At 37.8% G+C, this 19,029-nt stretch overlaps 1 protein-coding gene across 6 annotated transcripts in view; it reads right to left on the bottom strand.

Moving 5' to 3' along the window:
• Nucleotides 1–19,029, bottom strand: part of LOC125851237 (DNA mismatch repair protein MSH1, mitochondrial) — a 40,176-nt gene that overhangs the window by 6,904 nt on the left and 14,243 nt on the right. For 5 of the 6 annotated variants that reach the window (XM_049531012.1, XM_049531013.1, XM_049531016.1 and 2 more), the window contains 10 exons: nt 13,765–13,874; nt 13,586–13,691; nt 13,412–13,487; nt 11,869–11,927; nt 8,407–8,474; nt 7,333–7,506; nt 6,349–6,555; nt 5,660–5,916; nt 5,431–5,574; nt 3,984–4,041 (listed from right to left, as the gene is read on the bottom strand). In XM_049531012.1, the coding sequence (XP_049386969.1) occupies nt 3,984–4,041; nt 5,431–5,574; nt 5,660–5,916; nt 6,349–6,555; nt 7,333–7,506; nt 8,407–8,474; nt 11,869–11,927; nt 13,412–13,487; nt 13,586–13,691; nt 13,765–13,874 (1,259 nt within the window). The remainder of the gene's footprint in view (nt 1–3,983; nt 4,042–5,430; nt 5,575–5,659; nt 5,917–6,348; nt 6,556–7,332; nt 7,507–8,406; nt 8,475–11,868; nt 11,928–13,411; nt 13,488–13,585; nt 13,692–13,764; nt 13,875–19,029) is intronic. The other variant, XM_049531014.1, reaches the window with a different exon arrangement.

The raw sequence follows: 19,029 nt of genomic DNA, 5'->3' as shown, positions 1-19,029 counted from the left end.
ATAAAAGCTTACAACTTGTTGTTTGATCACCTCTGGTTCGAGAACAGTCACACCTTCCACTTCTAACTTCTTGATTGTATTGAATCTTCTATGTGATGTAGCCATTCTGTGGAAGTATATGGTATTTTTATCTCCTTGCTTGAGCCATTGTACCCTAAACCTTTGTCTCCACGCTATTTCCTCATTCTGGGAAATTTCTGCAAACTCATTGAATAACTGAGCTTTGTGTAAACTCCCCTCCTCATTAAGTGTTCTCAGCTCCTGGATTGTTTCAAGGCTAGCAATCTGGTTTAGCACATCCTCCTTTCTATGTTTCCAGTTGCCTCTATTTTCCGGCTCACATTCCTTTAATTTCCCTTTAAGTAGCTTTAGTTTTGTTTTCAGCCTATAGGAAGTTGTTCCATTTACAGTGAAGGATGCCCACCGTTCTTTTACTTTTTCTCTAAACTCTTCCACCTTCATCCACCATTGCTCAAACTTAAAATAAGTCTTCTTGAGATTTATTTTTCCATAATTTAGAGCTATTGGACTATGATCAGAGCCTACTCTCGGGAGCACACTTTGTCTAATTTACGGGAACAATTCTTGCCAATGATTAGAGTAGAGGAATCTGTCAATTCTGGAGGTTGTTGTGTGGTTCTCACCCCTTCTCCAAGTATAAGATCCTCCAAATAAAGGAGGATCAAATAACTCCATCTCGTTGATCCAGTCAATGAACTCCGTCATTTCTCCAGACAGGCAATGGCTGCCAGTTCTTTTGTTTGAAAATCTTGTAACATTGAAGTTGCCACACACCACCCATGGTCCATCAAATTTCTAATTCATGTCCCCCCCCCCCGCACAGTTGCCTTCTTATTATTGGTTGCAGTCAGCATAAACTGTACTTAAAAACCAATTGAGATTATGTACAACACCTTCTAGTTTACATGTAAGCATCTGACCAGCAATCCCTATTAGCTCCCCCTTCCAATACCTTTTGTCCCACATCACTACAATCCCTCCACTTCTACCCACTGCATCTAAGTGGAACTCGCCCATCCAACTATTATACCACACCTCTTTGAATAAAGCATTGTCAACTCCCCTCAGCTTTGTCTCTACAAAGACAGAGATGTCAGCCCCCTATTGATTAGTTAAACTCCTAATAAGACTCCTTTTGCTCCCCCCATTCAGCCCCCTTACCTTCCAAGAAATAATATTGATTTTCATTTAAGTCTAAGAGGTGTTGTTCTCCCTCTGCCTCTAGGTTCCCCGTCTTTTAAAGTTCATGTGAAATTCTAAGTTTCTTAGCTCCTTGGGGACACTATGCTGGTTGTTTTCCCTCTTGGTAGCCTCTTTTTTTTTTTTTTTATCTCTAAGTAGCCTCTCTTTTGGTCTATCTTCATGAGTAATTCAAAGGCTATTTTATCACATCCCTCGAAAGCTGCTCCAAACCTCCTGCTGAATTCAAGAACGTTAGACTGCACCCATATTGTGGCTCTATCTTTCATTTCCTTTTCTGAGAGAGGTTCTTCCATATGTAAGGGCATAGGCTCTTCAAAAATTATCATGTGTCCCTTGGACTTCTCCCCTTGATCACCTTCATCATTTTTATTCGAACCATAATCCTTCTTCTTAGAAGAATTTGAGCAGACTTTGTCTCTTACCTCAGTGTGTTGCATGTTGTGGGCTACAACAATTAACTGCATCACGGAAGAAACTAGAGAGGGTTTAGGGGTATCGCAGGTGGGCACAATGGGGTTTATAGCAGAATGGAGAGGTCCAATGAAAAGTGTTAGCCAAGAAGGCTACCACTTTGTAAAACTTACCCTTAAGCCTTGATGACACAATCTTATCGCACATTCTCCTCCATTTTGCCCACCTCACTCCAATACTACGTTTGACATCATCATTAATCTCCCCATTTCCGTGGATTATGGACCCAAGGTACTTGAAGCTTCCTCTTTTGAGTATGACTTGTGCATCAATCTTCACTTCCACCACCGACTCATGCGTTACGTCATTGAACTTGCACTCGAGGTTCTTTGTTTGTCTTGCTTAATTTGAAATCTTTAGGTTCTAGGATCTATCTCCAAACTTCCAGGCAATCATTAACTCAACCGCGAGTCTCATCTATCAGTACTATGTCATTTGCAAATAACACACACCACAACATCTCCTTTTGAATCTCCGTGTCAATTCTTCCATCACTAAGGAAAATAGGGATGGGCTAAGGGTTGACCTTTGGTACAACCTCATTATGACAGAAAAGTGTTTGGAGTCCCCTCCCACTATTCTAATCCGAGTCTTAGCTCCATCGTACATGTCCTTAATGACCCAAATGTAGCCCATGGGTACCTTTACCCTCTAAGCATCTAGAAGACCTCCCTAGGGACATTGTACACCTTTTCTAGGTTGATAAACACTATGTATAAGTCTCGCTTCTTGTCTATATACTACTCCAACAATCTCCTTCCAAGACGGATGACTTCTTTAGTCGACCGTCCTAACATAGATTCGATTAGGTTTTCAGATATAAATACATGCCTACTCATCCTTATTTTCGACCACCCTTCCCCAAACTTTCATAGTATGAGTGGTAGCTTGATACCCTAATATTTGTTGCAATGTTGAATATCACCTTTGTTCTTGTACAATCACACCATTGTACTCAATCTCCATTCTTTTGGCATTTCAACTGTTTGGGAAATGGCATTAAGCAACTCAGTCATCCACTCTATACTTGTCTACTCGTGTTCTTCCAAAACTCTATTGGTATCTCGACTGGCCTAGTTGCTCTTCCCCTTCTCATCTTACGAATAGCCCTCTTAACCTCTTCAACCTGTATACACCTACAATACCCAATATCTCCATGACTCACGGAGTGCTCTAACTCCTCCAACATGATATCCATGTCCACTACTTCATTCAAGAGCTAGTGGAAATATGTTTGCCATCTTTGTCTAATGTGCCTCTTCTTGCGGCACTTAACCATCTTTGTCTTTGATGCACTTCACTTAGTCATGGTCACAAACCCTCTTCTCTCTCATCTTGGCAAGCCTATACAGCTTTCCATCCCCACCCTTGCCCTCGAGCTCTTAATACAAGTGCTCAAAAGCTTCTGATTTAGCCATCATGACCGCTAGCTTTGTTTCCTTCTTTGTTGTCTTATACCTCTCTCTTTCCTCTTATTCTCCTCGTCTAAGCTTTCCACTAACACCTGTGTGGACAAATTAGGAGAGACATGATAAGAAATGAAGTTACTATGGGGCAAGTTGGGAGTGGACTCCACAACAGACAAACTAAGGTAAGCGAAGCTGAGATGGTTAGAGCATGTGAAGAGAAGGTGTGCGGATGCGCCAATTAGGAGGTGTGAGAGGTTGGTTGTAATAGAAGTTGAGAGAGATAGAGGTAGGTCAAAAATAATCGGAGGAAGGTGATTAGACGAGATATGACAACTTCAACTTGCTAAGGATATGACCATACATAGGAAGGTGTGAACGTCAAGGATTAGCGTAGAAAGTTAGTAGGTAGCAACTGTTGCCTGTTAGGTGGGAGAGACGAGGGGCTAGCCTCGTCTTCTCTTCTTTAATAGTAGTAGTATCTAGTAATCACGTAATTTCTTGTTCTTCAATGTGTTTTTTGCTATTTGTTGCTCCATTTTGCTTCGTATCTTCATGTTTTATTGTCACTTTTTCCTTCTTGCAACCCTTCTCCGAATAACCTCTCTTTTAAAGTCGAGGGTCTATCCAAAACAACTTCTCTACCCCATAAAAATAGGGTAAGGTATGCATACATCTTACCCTCCCAAGACCCCACTTTTGGGATTAATAGGAAAATATAACAGACACTAGTGCACCAGTCGCCACAACCAAATTCTGAAAATGTATTTGTGAAGTTTTTAAAGTCATCTGGTGGAGATGTGTGACGTGTTAAGTCTATACCAAGTTGTGGAGGTACTAATATTTAGAAATTGTCAAAGAAGCAAATATCCTGAAGATTACCTGACATTTGTTAAATTGTGTGATTGTTGGGAAAATCCAATTTCTTCTTCTCCCTTCACTGAAAAGAAACCAAGATTAAGATTATGAGCTCAAATCACGGGAAAGGTAAACGAGTGAGTGAAAAATAATGCAGAGCTCTGAGCACATTCATATACAATTCTTCAAAATGAAAAGGCTTCAGCTATTGGGCACTGATGAGAAAATTTTATGACACATCCAATATAAAGAACCGACAGAATATAACAGAACACCTAGAGAGAATTCAAGAAAGCCCCATCTATATCCTAAATTCACTCCACATGCACTAATAAGTTTTTACAAATCTATGAAATAGATCCAGCTAGTACCACAGACTAGTACAACTTAGCTTTCATTAGTTCCTTGCTGCAGCCTGGAGCTAAAACATGTAATTTAGAGAAAATCCAATGTGACTTAAAAGGTTTACTTTTTTATCTTCTTTACCCAAGTTGAGAAATAAATAGACCTTGAGCATAACTCAACCCCAAAAAGCTAGCTCATGAAAATCGCCCAAAACCAACATAGGACTTTGACACCCACCTACGGACTGGACAAATAGGAGAGTGGATAACATAACACAATGGATCGACAATGAGAAACACAACAGCAAGGATTGATGGGTTCGGCTCTGCTACCATGAAGAAATAGACTTTGGGTCTAACTCAACCCAAAATGCTTGCTCATGAGGGGAGGATTGTCAAGACCATATAAGGAACCCTAACTCATTCTCTTAACCAATGTGGGACTTAACACAAGTAATAAGTTTTATATATCAACTAAACAGGCACTAACCGTACTCTTATTTATGCAACATCGTTCTCTACAAAGTCATGTGGTCCTCAAAACACAATGGTATTTCATGTGTAACCAAAAAATACAGCAACAGTTTAGCATCTGGAACAAAATCTCTCTAAAAGACATGACAGTACTCAGTTACGTCCCTTTCGAATTTTGTGCACCATTGTGTTAGGATAGGCAATGACCTATCCTTCTCCTCCCACTTCCCCTGATTCTTCACTAGCACATCAGCTTAACAGAATTCAGAACAACAAGGTACAAGCTCATTCTGTCCATATTATGCAATAGATGAAATAGCTTTGATGTCACAAAATTCTGTTATGGCTTATAGCAGTCACTACGATTCTTTGTGTAGAGAAGTAAGGATTAAGTTGTTCATCAGTGCAATGTCATATTTTTGAAAAGGAACCTTCCAGATTATATAGATTCATGATCCAGTTGCAAATACACATGCAAGGAATGGAAACAGATTAAATGTAAAAAGATGAGTACACTCTTAGGCAATTTGAGTCAACAAACCATAAATTGCAGAAGTGCCACCCACCCCCCAAAGGCGGGAAAAAAAGAAGCAACCCCTTAAGGAAGGTAAGAAACTGTTTTTTCAGATAAGCAGTAGGTTTCTGTCACTAACCTCACATGAGAAAATAATGACTTTGCTATCACATTCAAGACAGATGCAAAGATAAGGATATTGATCTTAGATAGTAATTCTGAAGAAAGTCCCCTTAGCAATTCCAAGACCCTTGACTTTGCCTTAGCACTTGCCTCGTGATACCTGCGAAAGAGATCCAAACATTTTTTTACCAAAGAAAGTATTTCCTTGTAAGAATCACAAATTGGCCTCAATGTAAGCAAAGAACCTAGCTATTGCATCTTCCACCCTCATTGTAGTGAACCATTCTTCTCCAACCTTCTTCCCCTTTGAATCTAGAGCAGGTCTGAGATGCTTAATTTGTTCTTCTCCAGCGGTTCCAGCCCAAACAGTTGGTACAAATCGCTTTCCCTTAAACCATACAGCTCCATGCTCTCGAGCATACAAAATCTCCCCTTTAGTTCCTCCAAGTGGGGCCATCGTGGCCCTTATTCTTGAAATAATAGGCAGGAAATCTTCTGTTATCTAGAAACAGAATGGAAGACCACTTAAATATTTGGGAGATTGGTTGTTAAGTTCATTAATTTCAGATTTTTGTGTCTCTTTCTTCTTTATTTTTTTTCTTTTTCGATTTGGCTGCCAGTCTTGGAACTGACTTGCATGGTTGCTTCTATAAAGTACAGATCGAACTTCTATAGTTCAAGATCTATTTGCCTGGAGCAATTATAACTACTTCTCCAAAAAAATTATTTTTATAGATCATTTGTCTCAGACTCAGAATTTCAATCTGGTTAGTCAACCAGCCAAAGCAGTATACAAAACTATATAGAAAAAGCAATGTATATTTTAGCTATCAAGAAGAGTACTAAAGCACCAGATGCACAACTTGTAAATCATTAGAATTATTATTAGGGATGATAGGATAGGAATTATTATTTGGGATGATAAGAGACTCACAGCTAAAGATAAAGCATCCGCAGCCTTTTCTACTTCTGCATATGCGTCCTCCAAATGGATCCTCTTGACACGGCCTTTCCACAACAACTCCATATCTTCAAAGAAATCATTTGGGATGATAGGATAGGAACTAATCTTTTGATCACTTTCACCATGTACGGATATTATTTCACTGATTCTACAAGAAATCTTTCCACATTCATTTACCTGAAGTAACAAGGGGTTAAATTTAATCAGATCTACAATCAAAGCACCTTTTGAAAGAATTGGCGAAAACAAATCTAAGTCAAATTAGTCAATACATGAGCAGATACGAAGAGCACCTGGTGCATGGACCAAACTAAAAAAGGCGAAAACTAAAATCAGTATAAACCCTACAAGAGAGAGAATTACAGAAAAAACAAGAGGCATATGCATGTGCCTTACCACCAGGAAGCTAAATTATGATCAACAAAGTTTATAATTCTAGTATACTGAACAATTATTACACACCTCTAATTGTTGTTAGTCTATGCATAAGCTATAAAAGAGTATGTCCATCTAAAGAAGTATCACAATTTAGTATTTCCTCAACTCTTTTGATGATCTTCATGCCTAGACATTCTATCGAGCACCTAGAGTTATGATAGGGTTGGCATAAAAGGTTCTCGCCAGGTATAAAAAGTAACCATGCTTTTACAATGTAAGAAGAAATTTAAAAACTTATACAGGAATCATTCAATTAACAAGATACATTCTTGCTAGACGGTTAGAGTAGCTCCACACTGTCATCTTTGATCTCCAAGCCCATACAATGCAAAAGCATTTTCAAGAAAAGGAAAAAGGAAAAAAAAAGATTTAAAAAAGAAAAAAGCTGAATGATTCCTGTCCACCTATCCTAAACTGGACTGCACGAGATAATTGCTCTTTATGCACCACTCAATATTAAACTGTACAGGAAGTCTTTGTAATTGGAAGTGGAATAAACACCCCAACATCACTTACTAGTGTATCAAAATCAACTTTCAACCCAGTTGCCACCCAAGTAGGATCCATCAGTAACTCTACAATAGCACGAAGTTCTGAATTTCTATACAACTGCAGTATCTCTTCGACCATGCTCTTTATTTTGCAGAACTCTACGTGATTTGCCTCCCTCAACTCAAGCAGCTTGACCAGCTGTAAATAGATAACAAAAATCGCAACAGTAATGCTTACAAACTGAAGCACAGAAAGCTAAGAATTGTTTGGGAAGGGAAAGCAGCTTGAGGAAGAGAATTGCTCTTTTATATAACTGAAGTTTTCCTACCTAGCACAAGGTTTGAAACTCAAAACACATGACATAATACCAGAACCAATGATCTATAGAATGAATAGTAGACAGAAGTAGCAATGCTGCTAATCTGATGACAAGTTCAGAATAGTAGACAGAATTCATGGACTTAATATATCTCCCAAAAGTCGTGATTTATAGAAGAAATTCATAGCAATCATCTGTTTTATGATGTTCCTCTTCTTTTATTGAAGTAAGGTGTTATCATTAAAAAGGCATAAGATGCATAAGGTGCAAAAATTACAAGAGTGATGACTGTTAGCTCTGCTAGTACATAAAAATCTATGCTAGGATCAAAGAGTTAACAGTCATTACAAAAGAGTGATGACTGTTTTATGTCATTACAAGAGAGTGATGTTTCCTAGTCCAGAGATAAAAAAAAATTCGACAAGACAAATCAATCTTATCTGTATCACAAAGATGACCATACGACAGGAACCATGTGATGAGTTCAGACAAAATAATGTCGGTACACAAAAGGCCTCCGAAACTCCAACATTAAGCTCTAACTAGCTACCAATTCATTCACTTTTGAACTGGGAAAAGAGAGAATTAACCAGTCATTAAAATCTCAGCCTTAGAGTTTATACGCATCAGCAATAAAATGTAGGCACTTATTTCAGACAAGAAATAATACTAAAATAACATAACGCAACTTTACTAGTTAAGAAGAAAAAAATTGTTACAGCATATGAACAGAATAGATAAATTTTGCAGTGAGAATAAATTGAATAATGAAATGCAACCTTTGCAGATGAAATACAAGTAAAATCAGGAATTGAACATGTGACGCTCATCATAAGTCTGCATGCCTCTGCAAAAGCAAATGAAACATATTAGTAAGGAAAAATTCATTGTGTTTGTTATAAGCACTGAAGACAAGAAATAAGGAAGACATATTAGCCATATATGACACTTCAAGAAATTGCCTGGCACAAAAAAAATCACTCCCCCCCCCNCCCCCCCCCCCCCCCCCCCAATCGTGGCAAAAGAAAACAGTAGCAACTACGCCGATCCCATACTAACTGAGTCAGCTCTGTGAATCTTTCAACTCAGCTCAATGTGAAGAATTTCATTCCAATACTAAACAGCTTTGTCTTTTGCAGATAAGGATTTATCTGTTACTAGAGATTCCCTACACTTTCTCCTAACAAAGCTCTTGACACACTAAAAAGATGGCAAACAAGACCTAAAGTAAGTTTGCCTACGCGACATATCCCTAATGAACTAGTTGGGCATTGCCCAAATTAGGAAAAATTAGTCATTTTCTCAACATCTCGTTTTATCTCAAAGTCCACCAACCCCTTGTGCTTTAGGAGACCTGTAACTCAAATCAAATCTCAAAGCTTACAACTTGATCTTAACTTCACTAGCAAACTGTGACAGTGTGGAGCTTCTTATTGACATCAACTTTTATTTCCAAGCTAGTAGCAAAAGATATTTGTAAGTTAATAGAGAATAGAGAAAAAAACATGCTCCACATGTTTGCTTCAAATATAAATAACTAAATAAGAGAACAATTTCAGTAAAATATGATCTTCAATAACTTTTGTGCACATTAGGACAAACTTTTGTGTTCATTAAATTTCGTGCACTCCATAAGGCCCTAATTAGCATAAATGATTGGATCCTTTTGGGGAGAACCATGTTTTTATGTAGGTTCTCCACTTTCAGTAAACCACTTGGCCCACTTGTACACAGTGACTTTCCGCCTATAAAGGAAGTAATTCTTTATAACAGAAATGATTTTTCACAATCCCGAAACTTTACTAGATCTGAAGTTTGTTACAATTGTGCTATTTGCACAGGAAATCTGAAATAAAGAGAGAGAGACAGAGAGACAGAGGGAAAGAGGAGATAGGGAGGCAAAAAATACTATAATTATTATGGATTCAACACATGATAAGAATGACAAACAACATAAAGTTAATTACAACTCTCTTTACAGAAAATATATTTTTGAGATTTCTTTTTTTTTGAGAATTTCTTTTTAGAGAATGTACTTGGAAAACCCCATAATCGAGGTCCACCTATGCAAGAGAAAAGAAGAACATTATTCTTTGAGTGAGTAAAGTAGGAACTATTGATCAAATGCCTAAATCATTTGAAGTGGTGCAATCATCTAGACCTAAACAGTGTGTGAGAGAAAGGGTAGGGTTGGGGCTGTAGAAAGACCAGTCCTAACGACCTAAACTCGGAGCTTCCTGGTAGTTTGAAAAAGAGACGAGATGAGATGAAATGAAAGGGCAGTCTGAAGGCCATAGGTTAGAGGTGGAACAGAAGGCAGTGGTCATAGTCATTGCTTGGGTTGTAATATTTGCATAGTGTAAAGCTATGGCACTTGGGCCTAACTCAACCCCAAAAGTTAACTCATGAGGGGAGGTTTGTCCAAGTCTATATAAGGAGACCAACTTCCCATCCCTCTACCGATGTGGGACTTCTTAACACTCCCCCGCACGCCCAAACCTCAACTGGAGCATGAACACTTCTAAATGGGGGCCCAACATCAGTGAACAACAACTTGGAATGGGTCTAGCTCTGATACCATGTAAAGATATGGCACCTAGGAACCCTCAGGGGTTGGCCTGCTGGCAATTGACTTGAGCCTTGGGGTTTGCTCCCTTTCAAGGTCTCAAGTTCGAAACCCACTGGGTGCAAACAATTTCTGAGGGCCATCGGACTGGGTAAAACCTGAATTAACCGTGGTGCACTTGCGGGAAACTCCTTGCCGAGGGCCTGTGCACCCCCGGGATTAGTCGGGTCTCAAAGAGACTCGGACACCCGGTGCAAATCAAAAAAAAAAAAAAGATATGGCACCTAGGCCTAACTCAACCCCAAAAGCTAGCTCATGAGGGGAGGTTTGTCCAAGTCCATATAAGGAGACCAATTTCCCATCCCTCTACCGATGTGGGACTTCTTAACACATAGGTTGTGGCAGTGACGGGAAGGGATGAAAAGATAGAGAGAAGGGGGTTCAAAATGAGTGGTAGGGAGCACGAAGGAGGTGTTAACAGAGAACAATAAGGAGAATATCTATGCAATGTCCATGAACCAGTTTTTGTTTGAACAAAATAACGAAAATATTTTTAAAAAGAAATATCTTATTAACCATATATATGTTAATAGAAATCTTAATAGGTGATATCAGCTCACCGAAGCCAAGTATGTAAGCTCAATTTAATGCGCAGAAGTTAAATGAGCTGAACAGAAAGAAAGCACTTACTTGAGACAACCCAGCTTAAGCAGCAATCAAGCTGCCTTAGCTTGGATGCAACACAAAATGTGATGCCTCATAATTGGCTATCAATAGTCAAGAGGATGTGATTTATTGATTAAATCGTGGTGCAGAATTCTGTCAAGCAGACCACTGCCGGTAATGCAGTCAAGCGATCTCAGCTGATTGCAGCCCTAGATGTGATAGAGCTCGTAACAGGCCCATTAATAACCAGAAAGACCGAAATTTATCAATTGAATCATGGAGCAGATCTCCATCAAGAAGAGAAGCATTGTGTTACCAATTGAGTGCATTTGAAGGATTTAGACAGCCAGTAGAAATCCAATACAAAGATGCATTTGAAGGATTTAGACAGCCAGTAGAAATCTAATACAAAGATAAAAGGACGAAGACAAGTCAAAGAGCCTGCAATGTTTCCCTACTAGCACTCATGTGGGTCCTGTTGAAGGAAAGAAATACGAAAGCTTTCCAGGGGATAGAGAATAACAACACACACTTAAGGAACACTTTCACTCCTAGTTATCTTTTGGTACACACATGAGGTTTCAGTTCGTACAGAAGATTGGGCGTCGTTCATAGAAATTCATATTTTGATGTAAATCTCTACTTTTGGGTATACCTTTTTTTTCTACCCTTCCCTTGGAGCTCCCACCTTTTTGCTCCGTTGGTGACTTGAACTCACAACCTTAGGGCTAGAAGTGAAGGGTGCTTACCATCCGAGCAACTCCCTCTTGTCTACCTTTGGGATACTACTTGTATACATTGTCTCGTTATTAATAAAATTATTTACCTTACTGAAAATAAAAGGAAGAAACCAAACAATGAAACTTCACTCACTATGATACGACAAAAACAAGAAAGTTAAAGCTGTCAATATGATCTTAAAATTGATCAAATCTATGATGTAGTTAGTAAAATGATTGTCATCATGAACAAGTGAGGGATGCATGAACATCTACAATATATTTCTCACCTTGAATGTCTGAAGAAATCTCATAGGCTGGTGGATTTAAAAGAAGATCCCTAATATACCTGATAGAGATAATATCACGGACACAACAAATACCAGAACAACATCAAATGCAAAAATAAGAAAAAAAAATTATACAAGATAGACAAATAGATAAATGTTATAAAGAAATAAGTGAACTATCATGAAGATTATATAATCACTTCAAAGTAGCATTGAAACAAAATTCAGTATTCAGAAGGTCTAACTGCTGAAAGAAGAGGAAGTTATCCACCAGAAAACTTTTTTCTAAGAAAATACTAAATGGGAAATACAGCGAAAGGCCTGTGCGCATACTACCCTCCCCAGACGGCCAGACCCCACTCGTGGGATTTCACTAGGTATGTTGTTGGGAAATACAGTGATATAATGAGACCTGACTGAAATTAGCCACATGTCTTAAATTAAGCTACAAAATCAGAAGGAATACCCCATTTTCGTCTGTGCTGCTTAGGGGTTACAGCTCTTTTATAGCTTGGACAAAATCTACTTAACCGACACAGTGTTTATCTAATGACCACATGATTTGGGGGTGTAACAAATACAAGAACTAATTCTGTTCCTTTGAAGTATTTCCATAACCACATTACGAATAGAAAAAGTCTTTTGGAACAATTCAAAATTTAAAATAAAGTACACTATCCCATACCAACATGTGCAGACTATATAATCGGCTTATGTCGAAGGAGTAAGCTACTAGTCAGGTGTTTAGCAAGTAACTTCAAAAGTTTGTCAATGGATAGGAGTGACTTGTCACTATTACCATGGATGGGAGCAAGGAGAAAGAGTTACAAGTGTGGGAACAGAGGCTATGCAAACTAGGCAAAGAGTTGTGTGGTATGACACAAAGTGATCTCCAGAATAAATCGGAGATCACATCCATGTAAAAACTTAATGATAACCATTACTTTATGGCAAATTAAACAAACAAAAAAAGATTCCACAGAAAAACAGAAAGGAATATTATTTCTTTTTCTTCTCTAACTAAAACACCCAGACCACAGATTAATTCATTGAACCCCATGCATTCTTCTCCTCCTCAATCTTAATGGTCATCTCTCACTCTCTCACCCCCACCCCCACCCCCACCCCAACCCCACCCCCCCGAAGTCACCTGTTGAGCTAAATCATGAAAATAATAGAACCTGTAAATTTTCAGAGACCGTGAATTGCCTATACGGGTGGACCTCTATACAACATTAACACAAGTTCCAGCTCGGATACACAAATATGAGTTCTTAAGGAGCTACAGGTTCTCAATATCTGGAAAACAAATACAGTCAATTGTATAATGCTGCTGTAAAGAACAGTGATCCCACATCTTTTGATAATTCTGTGGCTAAGACAAGGATTATTGAAATGGCAGCTAGGTGGAGCAAAAACTATAGCAGCACAGGTACAAAACAATTACTGCTGGTTTACGGGAGCTGGGGCTCTAGAAAGAAACAGAGAGAACTCCATGCAGTAAGGGCAGACAATTGTTTGCAGTAAAACAATGCTCACTTACAGGACTGGTAGACCACTGCAATGTGGAGGAAGCAACACCTTTAACAAACATGGAATCCCTTCGGTTGGAATAGCACCTAAAGGTAACAAACCCCGGAAACAGATGTTTCAGCCTAGGGTGACACCACCACATAATGACAGAATGTAACTGAATTAAACAAAGTATAATCATTACCAATTTGTGTGGCAGTTCCAAGGTGTAAAGGACGGGGCCTATTTTCTGAAACAACAGTGACATTTCTGAATGGAATGTCATCATCGAGACCATAAAGCTCTTTTACCTGAAATTTTCATTACTTTGCATGTAACTGAAGTAATGAGGGTCACAAGCAATGAAACGATGTGAAGCCAAACCTTGAATAAAAGCTCATCGATAGGATTGCCATCCAACCATTCCTGCTGTCTAGCATTACATTCTCCCCACAAAAGTCCACCTTCACCAAACTCTCCCCAACGCGATGTTCCTGTGAGGAGACCCTCCAGCTAAATGAAGGATTGAATAACATATACATATATAAATAGAGTAAATTCAGAACAGATGTGTTGCCTTCTAATCTAAAGTTACATGCAACAGCCTAAACATCATTGTAGACTCAAAAACAAAATATTAGATCAAATAAACATACCAACCCCCCCCCCCCCCNCCCCCCCCCCCCCTTCCTTCCCACTTTTTTTGGAACTGGATAGAAAAACAAATTGGTTGAGTCAATGGAAGACCTAAAAGTAACACAGAAGTTGAACATGTTCGGGAAGTGTCCACAACAAACTCTTCAAGGTTTTGTTCGACCAGTCATATCCTATGTGGTTTTTAACATTTAAGTGAAGGCTAATTCACATCTAAACTCGCCTTGCTTCCTTGATTAAATATGAAGAACCAAATTGTTAACAACTTAACAACCACCCGGAATGCCAAAATTACAGAAAGATGTTAAAGTAGTTTTATCCTATGGGAAAATTCTAAAAAATTTCCTCTTCTTTTATCAGAAAAGAGATAAGGAGAATTCCCCATACTATAAAACTGCTTCTCATTGGAGTGAATTTCCCCTGAAACCATTCTCCAATGCAAGAAACATACATGAAATGACAAATGGAGATTTTCATGCTTTCAACTTATCCATGGTGCAAGGTAATGAGCTAATGTGGTCCTTCATGCAAGTTATCTCTTATCAAACTCTCCATTTTACCTATTTCTCTAGCTCATACCCCTNCCCCCCCCCCCCCCCCCCCTATCCTACTAGTCAATTTCAAACTAAAGGTTATTGTGAATGTTTTAGGATGGTAACATGTATGTATATTGATATAAAATTGACACCACTCAAAACTGGGAGTCACCCTTACTTACAAAAGTGAGCGCATTGATAGTACTCCTCTTCCTTTGTCATTTAATCTCACAAGGAATCTATAAGACAACAAAAATACAAACTTGATCTTCTAAATACATCTTTTTTGTCATGACTTGGACTTCTACTAAGCACACCATGCGGCACTTGACAACTCGCTCTTTTGCTTTTATGTCTCATGGTGGGAGTGCTAGAGCCATAAAATGAATCTTTCAAGATCTTGCAAGCTCAAGTAAGCTTTTTTGACACTAGATCGCTAAGGAATGTTGGATTTAGGAAAGACATAAGAGAATTGCTAGAGAAGGTTTTTGTATTGCTCAAGACTTGGAAGATTTGTTTGATTCTTGCTTGATTGTGTTACAAATGAGTGTCTCTCTATTTATACTACACACCTAAGGGCTAAGATGCAAATAAAAATTGCAAGTCTCTACATATTTACAAATAAGTCCTATTTCTAGAATACTCTACACAACTAGAAGATTCAAAGGACTTTCCATGCAAATCGATGGAATCCTAAGGCCTTCCAAGGGATTTCTCCAAGTCTCTAGAACCTTCCAGTATGGACTAGCTTTCTTCCTATGTAAGGCTTCCACATGGATAACTTTATGCCAGTGTGGCACCTACGTGGCATGATAACATTGCGGGTCATCACACTTTACACCAAAAGTAAAAAAAGAGCTAGACATTTTGAATCCCTGGTAACTCACCTGCCAAAGCTTGCTTTTGATCCTATAGATCGTGGATCTTAGACCTCAGATGCATACTTATAATGTTTGAAACTCGTAAGATACCCAAGTAGCCTCATGGTAATAGCTTCATCGCCCAAGTCTAAGGAGGACTTGGTAAGAGAAAGGGACGAAATGTAGAGCTTCCTAAGAGAACATTTGCATATTGTCTTATTCGATTAAAAAAAAGTAAAAGATTAGTACACATCGGATAGGGGTTGGGTCGGATTGGTTTTTTTAATTGAATTTGTATTTATTATATTTAAAAAGTACATTAAAAGATCACCCATCAGAAGATGGATTTTCCAGCAAATGATTTTAGTGTTACTAAGGGCAAAATTTGTGATTTTTGTGTTAAAAAATATAGTTAACTAACTTTAGTGAAAAAGACTCATATTTATATGACCATCTATGAACTTACCCATTTAGTTCCTCAATTAGAATAAATTGGAGTTCGAGTATCGAAATGAATTTCGCTGAGAACTTTGAGGGGCCATAGATATATATTAAACTAACAGATAATAATAATTAAGTAGCGTTACCTTCTCAAAAAAAAGGATAATAATAATTAAGTTCCTTCCATTTCTTCCGCCTCTTGAAAATTGGTAGCTTAATTAATATTCATGAAATTAGTTAATCAAGTGTTACCTTCTCAAAAAAAGGATAATAATAATTAAGTTCCTTTCAGTTTTTCCATAGGTAATCAAGTGTTACCTTCTCAAAAAAAGGATAATAATAAATAAGTTCTTTCCATTTCTTCCATATCTTGAAAATTGGTAGCTTAATTAATAACTCATATGAAATAAGGTAATCAAAACCTCTATAAATACCCAAGTGCTTAACATTTTATTTTCATCACATTTTACATATAGTTGAGCATCACCTCATTAGGTTAGTTTAATTATTTATATTTCTTCACATTATTTGTTCCTATAAAAGTCAAATCTCTCTGTAACTACTTCATTTATGTGGATTTTTTTCAGTTGTTATAGAGAGGTGTAACAACTACATATTTTTCTGTTTTTCCTAGTGATTAATTAACTGTGGAAATGCCCTTGCCTATCCTATATATATATATAACACAGTCAAACGTCTCGATATCTGCATCATCTATAATTAATTGTTGTTTTATAGAGATAAGTGTTATAGAGAGGTTTGACTTTAATAACTAATTATTTTCCCTTTTTTTTAACAATTATTTAACAGCAGAAATGGCTTTGAACTCTGGTGATGCTGGTGATCGGATGCGCGAGATCTGCACGGAGCTGGAAGACGTACGCCACCACATAAGAGGGTTGGAGTTGCAGATGCGAGATGCTAGATCAGCACGCAACGTTGGAGAGTTTATTAGCCTGCTAGATAGGCGTGCTACTTATCTGGAAAGAGAAGCTGAGCTTGAAAAGGAACTCAAGACTAAATTTAACTTTTTTTACCGTAGGTTTCTGTAGTTGATTTTTATTTTCTTCCCTATATGTAGGAAGATTATAGGAATTGTTATAATAATTGAATGTTGGGAGAAAAACTGAAAAAGTTAATAAAGACAAGAGAATTTAATTCTCTTTGGATTTGAAAACCTACACCTAAATGATGTGTTTGCTTTAATGTATATGTATGTTTTCCGCTTTCTTTATTAATTGTCTTCACAAGGTAGGGTAAGATTTGCGTACACACCAATTTCCATATGATCACGTAACTACCACTTTTTTCACAAAAATCACTTAACTACCATTTCTAACACAAAAATAACTGAACTTTTGGGTATACAAACACAAAAATCATACAACCTGAAATACTTACTTCCCGGTGGATAACTCATTTTTAAAAAAAATAAAATTGATAAATATCAATTCAATTAAAAAGCATTGACCTAACTCAACCCAAAACACATATGAAGAAAGTAAAATATTAAAAGAACGGAATAGAAGTACAAAACGTTCAGCGATCTCCACAACTACTAGTCCTTCTCACCCCCAACTAATATTTTCATTGATCTTGTTTATATATTTCAAAGAAAGAGAAGGATAAAAAGTGCTAAAGAAATGACAGAAAATGGATAAAGTTGCCTAGAACATAGTGTCATGGAATCTCTGCCATATCAATTCAAGGCATAATCAACTAAAAAAAATATTTATGCTAGTCCATTTTCTATCAAAGTTGCTTTCTTTATTAATATATTTTAGGAAAAAAACACTACAACATGAAAACATGATAGCATAAACTACAAATATCATTACACCAATAATAAAAAACATGATCTATAGAACAAATACTTTTAAGGCAACAAAAATGAAATTTAACACCCAGGGCATATGCTTTTACACCCGTGACTTACAACTCAAATTCTGGGCACAGCCCTATGGATCTACACCTTTCATTTTCACCCCGGAGTGTTTTTGGTACACCCCACCCTAGGACTTCCCCCAAAATCACCTTTGAAAGCACTGGCAGCAGGTTGCTCCATTTTACTAGGTGGATCTTCCTTTATCACTATTGCCTTCCCAAAGAAAGTTTCTTCCTAGAGCATCAATCTTGTTGACCACAATTACAGGATTAGGAACAAGGACAACATGTAAGTGGACATAACATCTAGGACAACATTAATGAGCACCAAGCTGCCTCCCAATGATAAGTACTGGCTCTTCCAATTGGAGAGTTTCTTCTCACACTTCTCCATTACTCCATTCCATATCTTCTTGGGGTTACGTTTTGCCCCAAAGGGCATTCCCAAGTAAACAGCGGGTAATTCTCCAATTCTCCCCCCAGTATGTGAGCTTGTTCTAGCTAATTCTTGTAGATCTGGGACCATTCACTAGGTAAACAAGACTTTTATTCCAGTTGAGTTGATATTTTGTCCAGAAATAGACTAAGGAGTACAAAAATTACTCTCAATAGCTTTTGTAGGTCTCTATCTGGACCACAGAAAATCAGAGTGTCATCAACATATTTTAGGTGAGATATTTCCACGCAACAGTCGCCCATTGATTAACCTTGAAGCCCCTAATCCAGTTGTTTTTCTGTGCCCTCTATATCATATCATCAGACCCTACATACATTGCTACAATAAAATAAATGGGGACAGTGGATCCCCCTGCCTAATTCCTCTCTGGGAAGGAAAGAACCCTGTTGAATTGCTTTTAACAAAACAGAAAATCTGGCTATACTAATGCAATATTTGATCCGCCTAATCCACCTCTCTCCAAAACTCATTTCTTCACCGAATCCAGCAGATAGTTCCAGATTATATGATCATAAATAAGCCTTTTCAATGTCTAGCTTGTATAGGATGCCAGGGGTCTTGTTTCTGCCTTGTGTCTACACATTGATTAGCAATTAGTGTTACATCCATCATTGTAATCCTTTTATAAGGTCATTTGTTGTGCATCTACCAACCTTGCCACCACTTTCTTTAGCCTCTCATTCAACAGTTCTACCTCCTCAAAAAAAACAAAAAAAAAACACACTTCTGAAATAAGTTTTGATGGGTCTGTAGTTATTTAGTTCTTTGGCTCCAAGTTTGTTGAGAATCATGGCCACAAAAGTTGCATTGAAGCTTT

The sequence above is a fragment of the Solanum stenotomum genome, unplaced genomic scaffold (assembly GCF_019186545.1).
Source record: "Solanum stenotomum isolate F172 unplaced genomic scaffold, ASM1918654v1 scaffold23673, whole genome shotgun sequence".
Lineage (NCBI taxonomy): Eukaryota > Viridiplantae > Streptophyta > Magnoliopsida > Solanales > Solanaceae > Solanum > Solanum stenotomum.
Note: the sequence above shows the minus strand (reverse complement) of the source record. Positions and strands in the feature narration are given on the sequence as shown.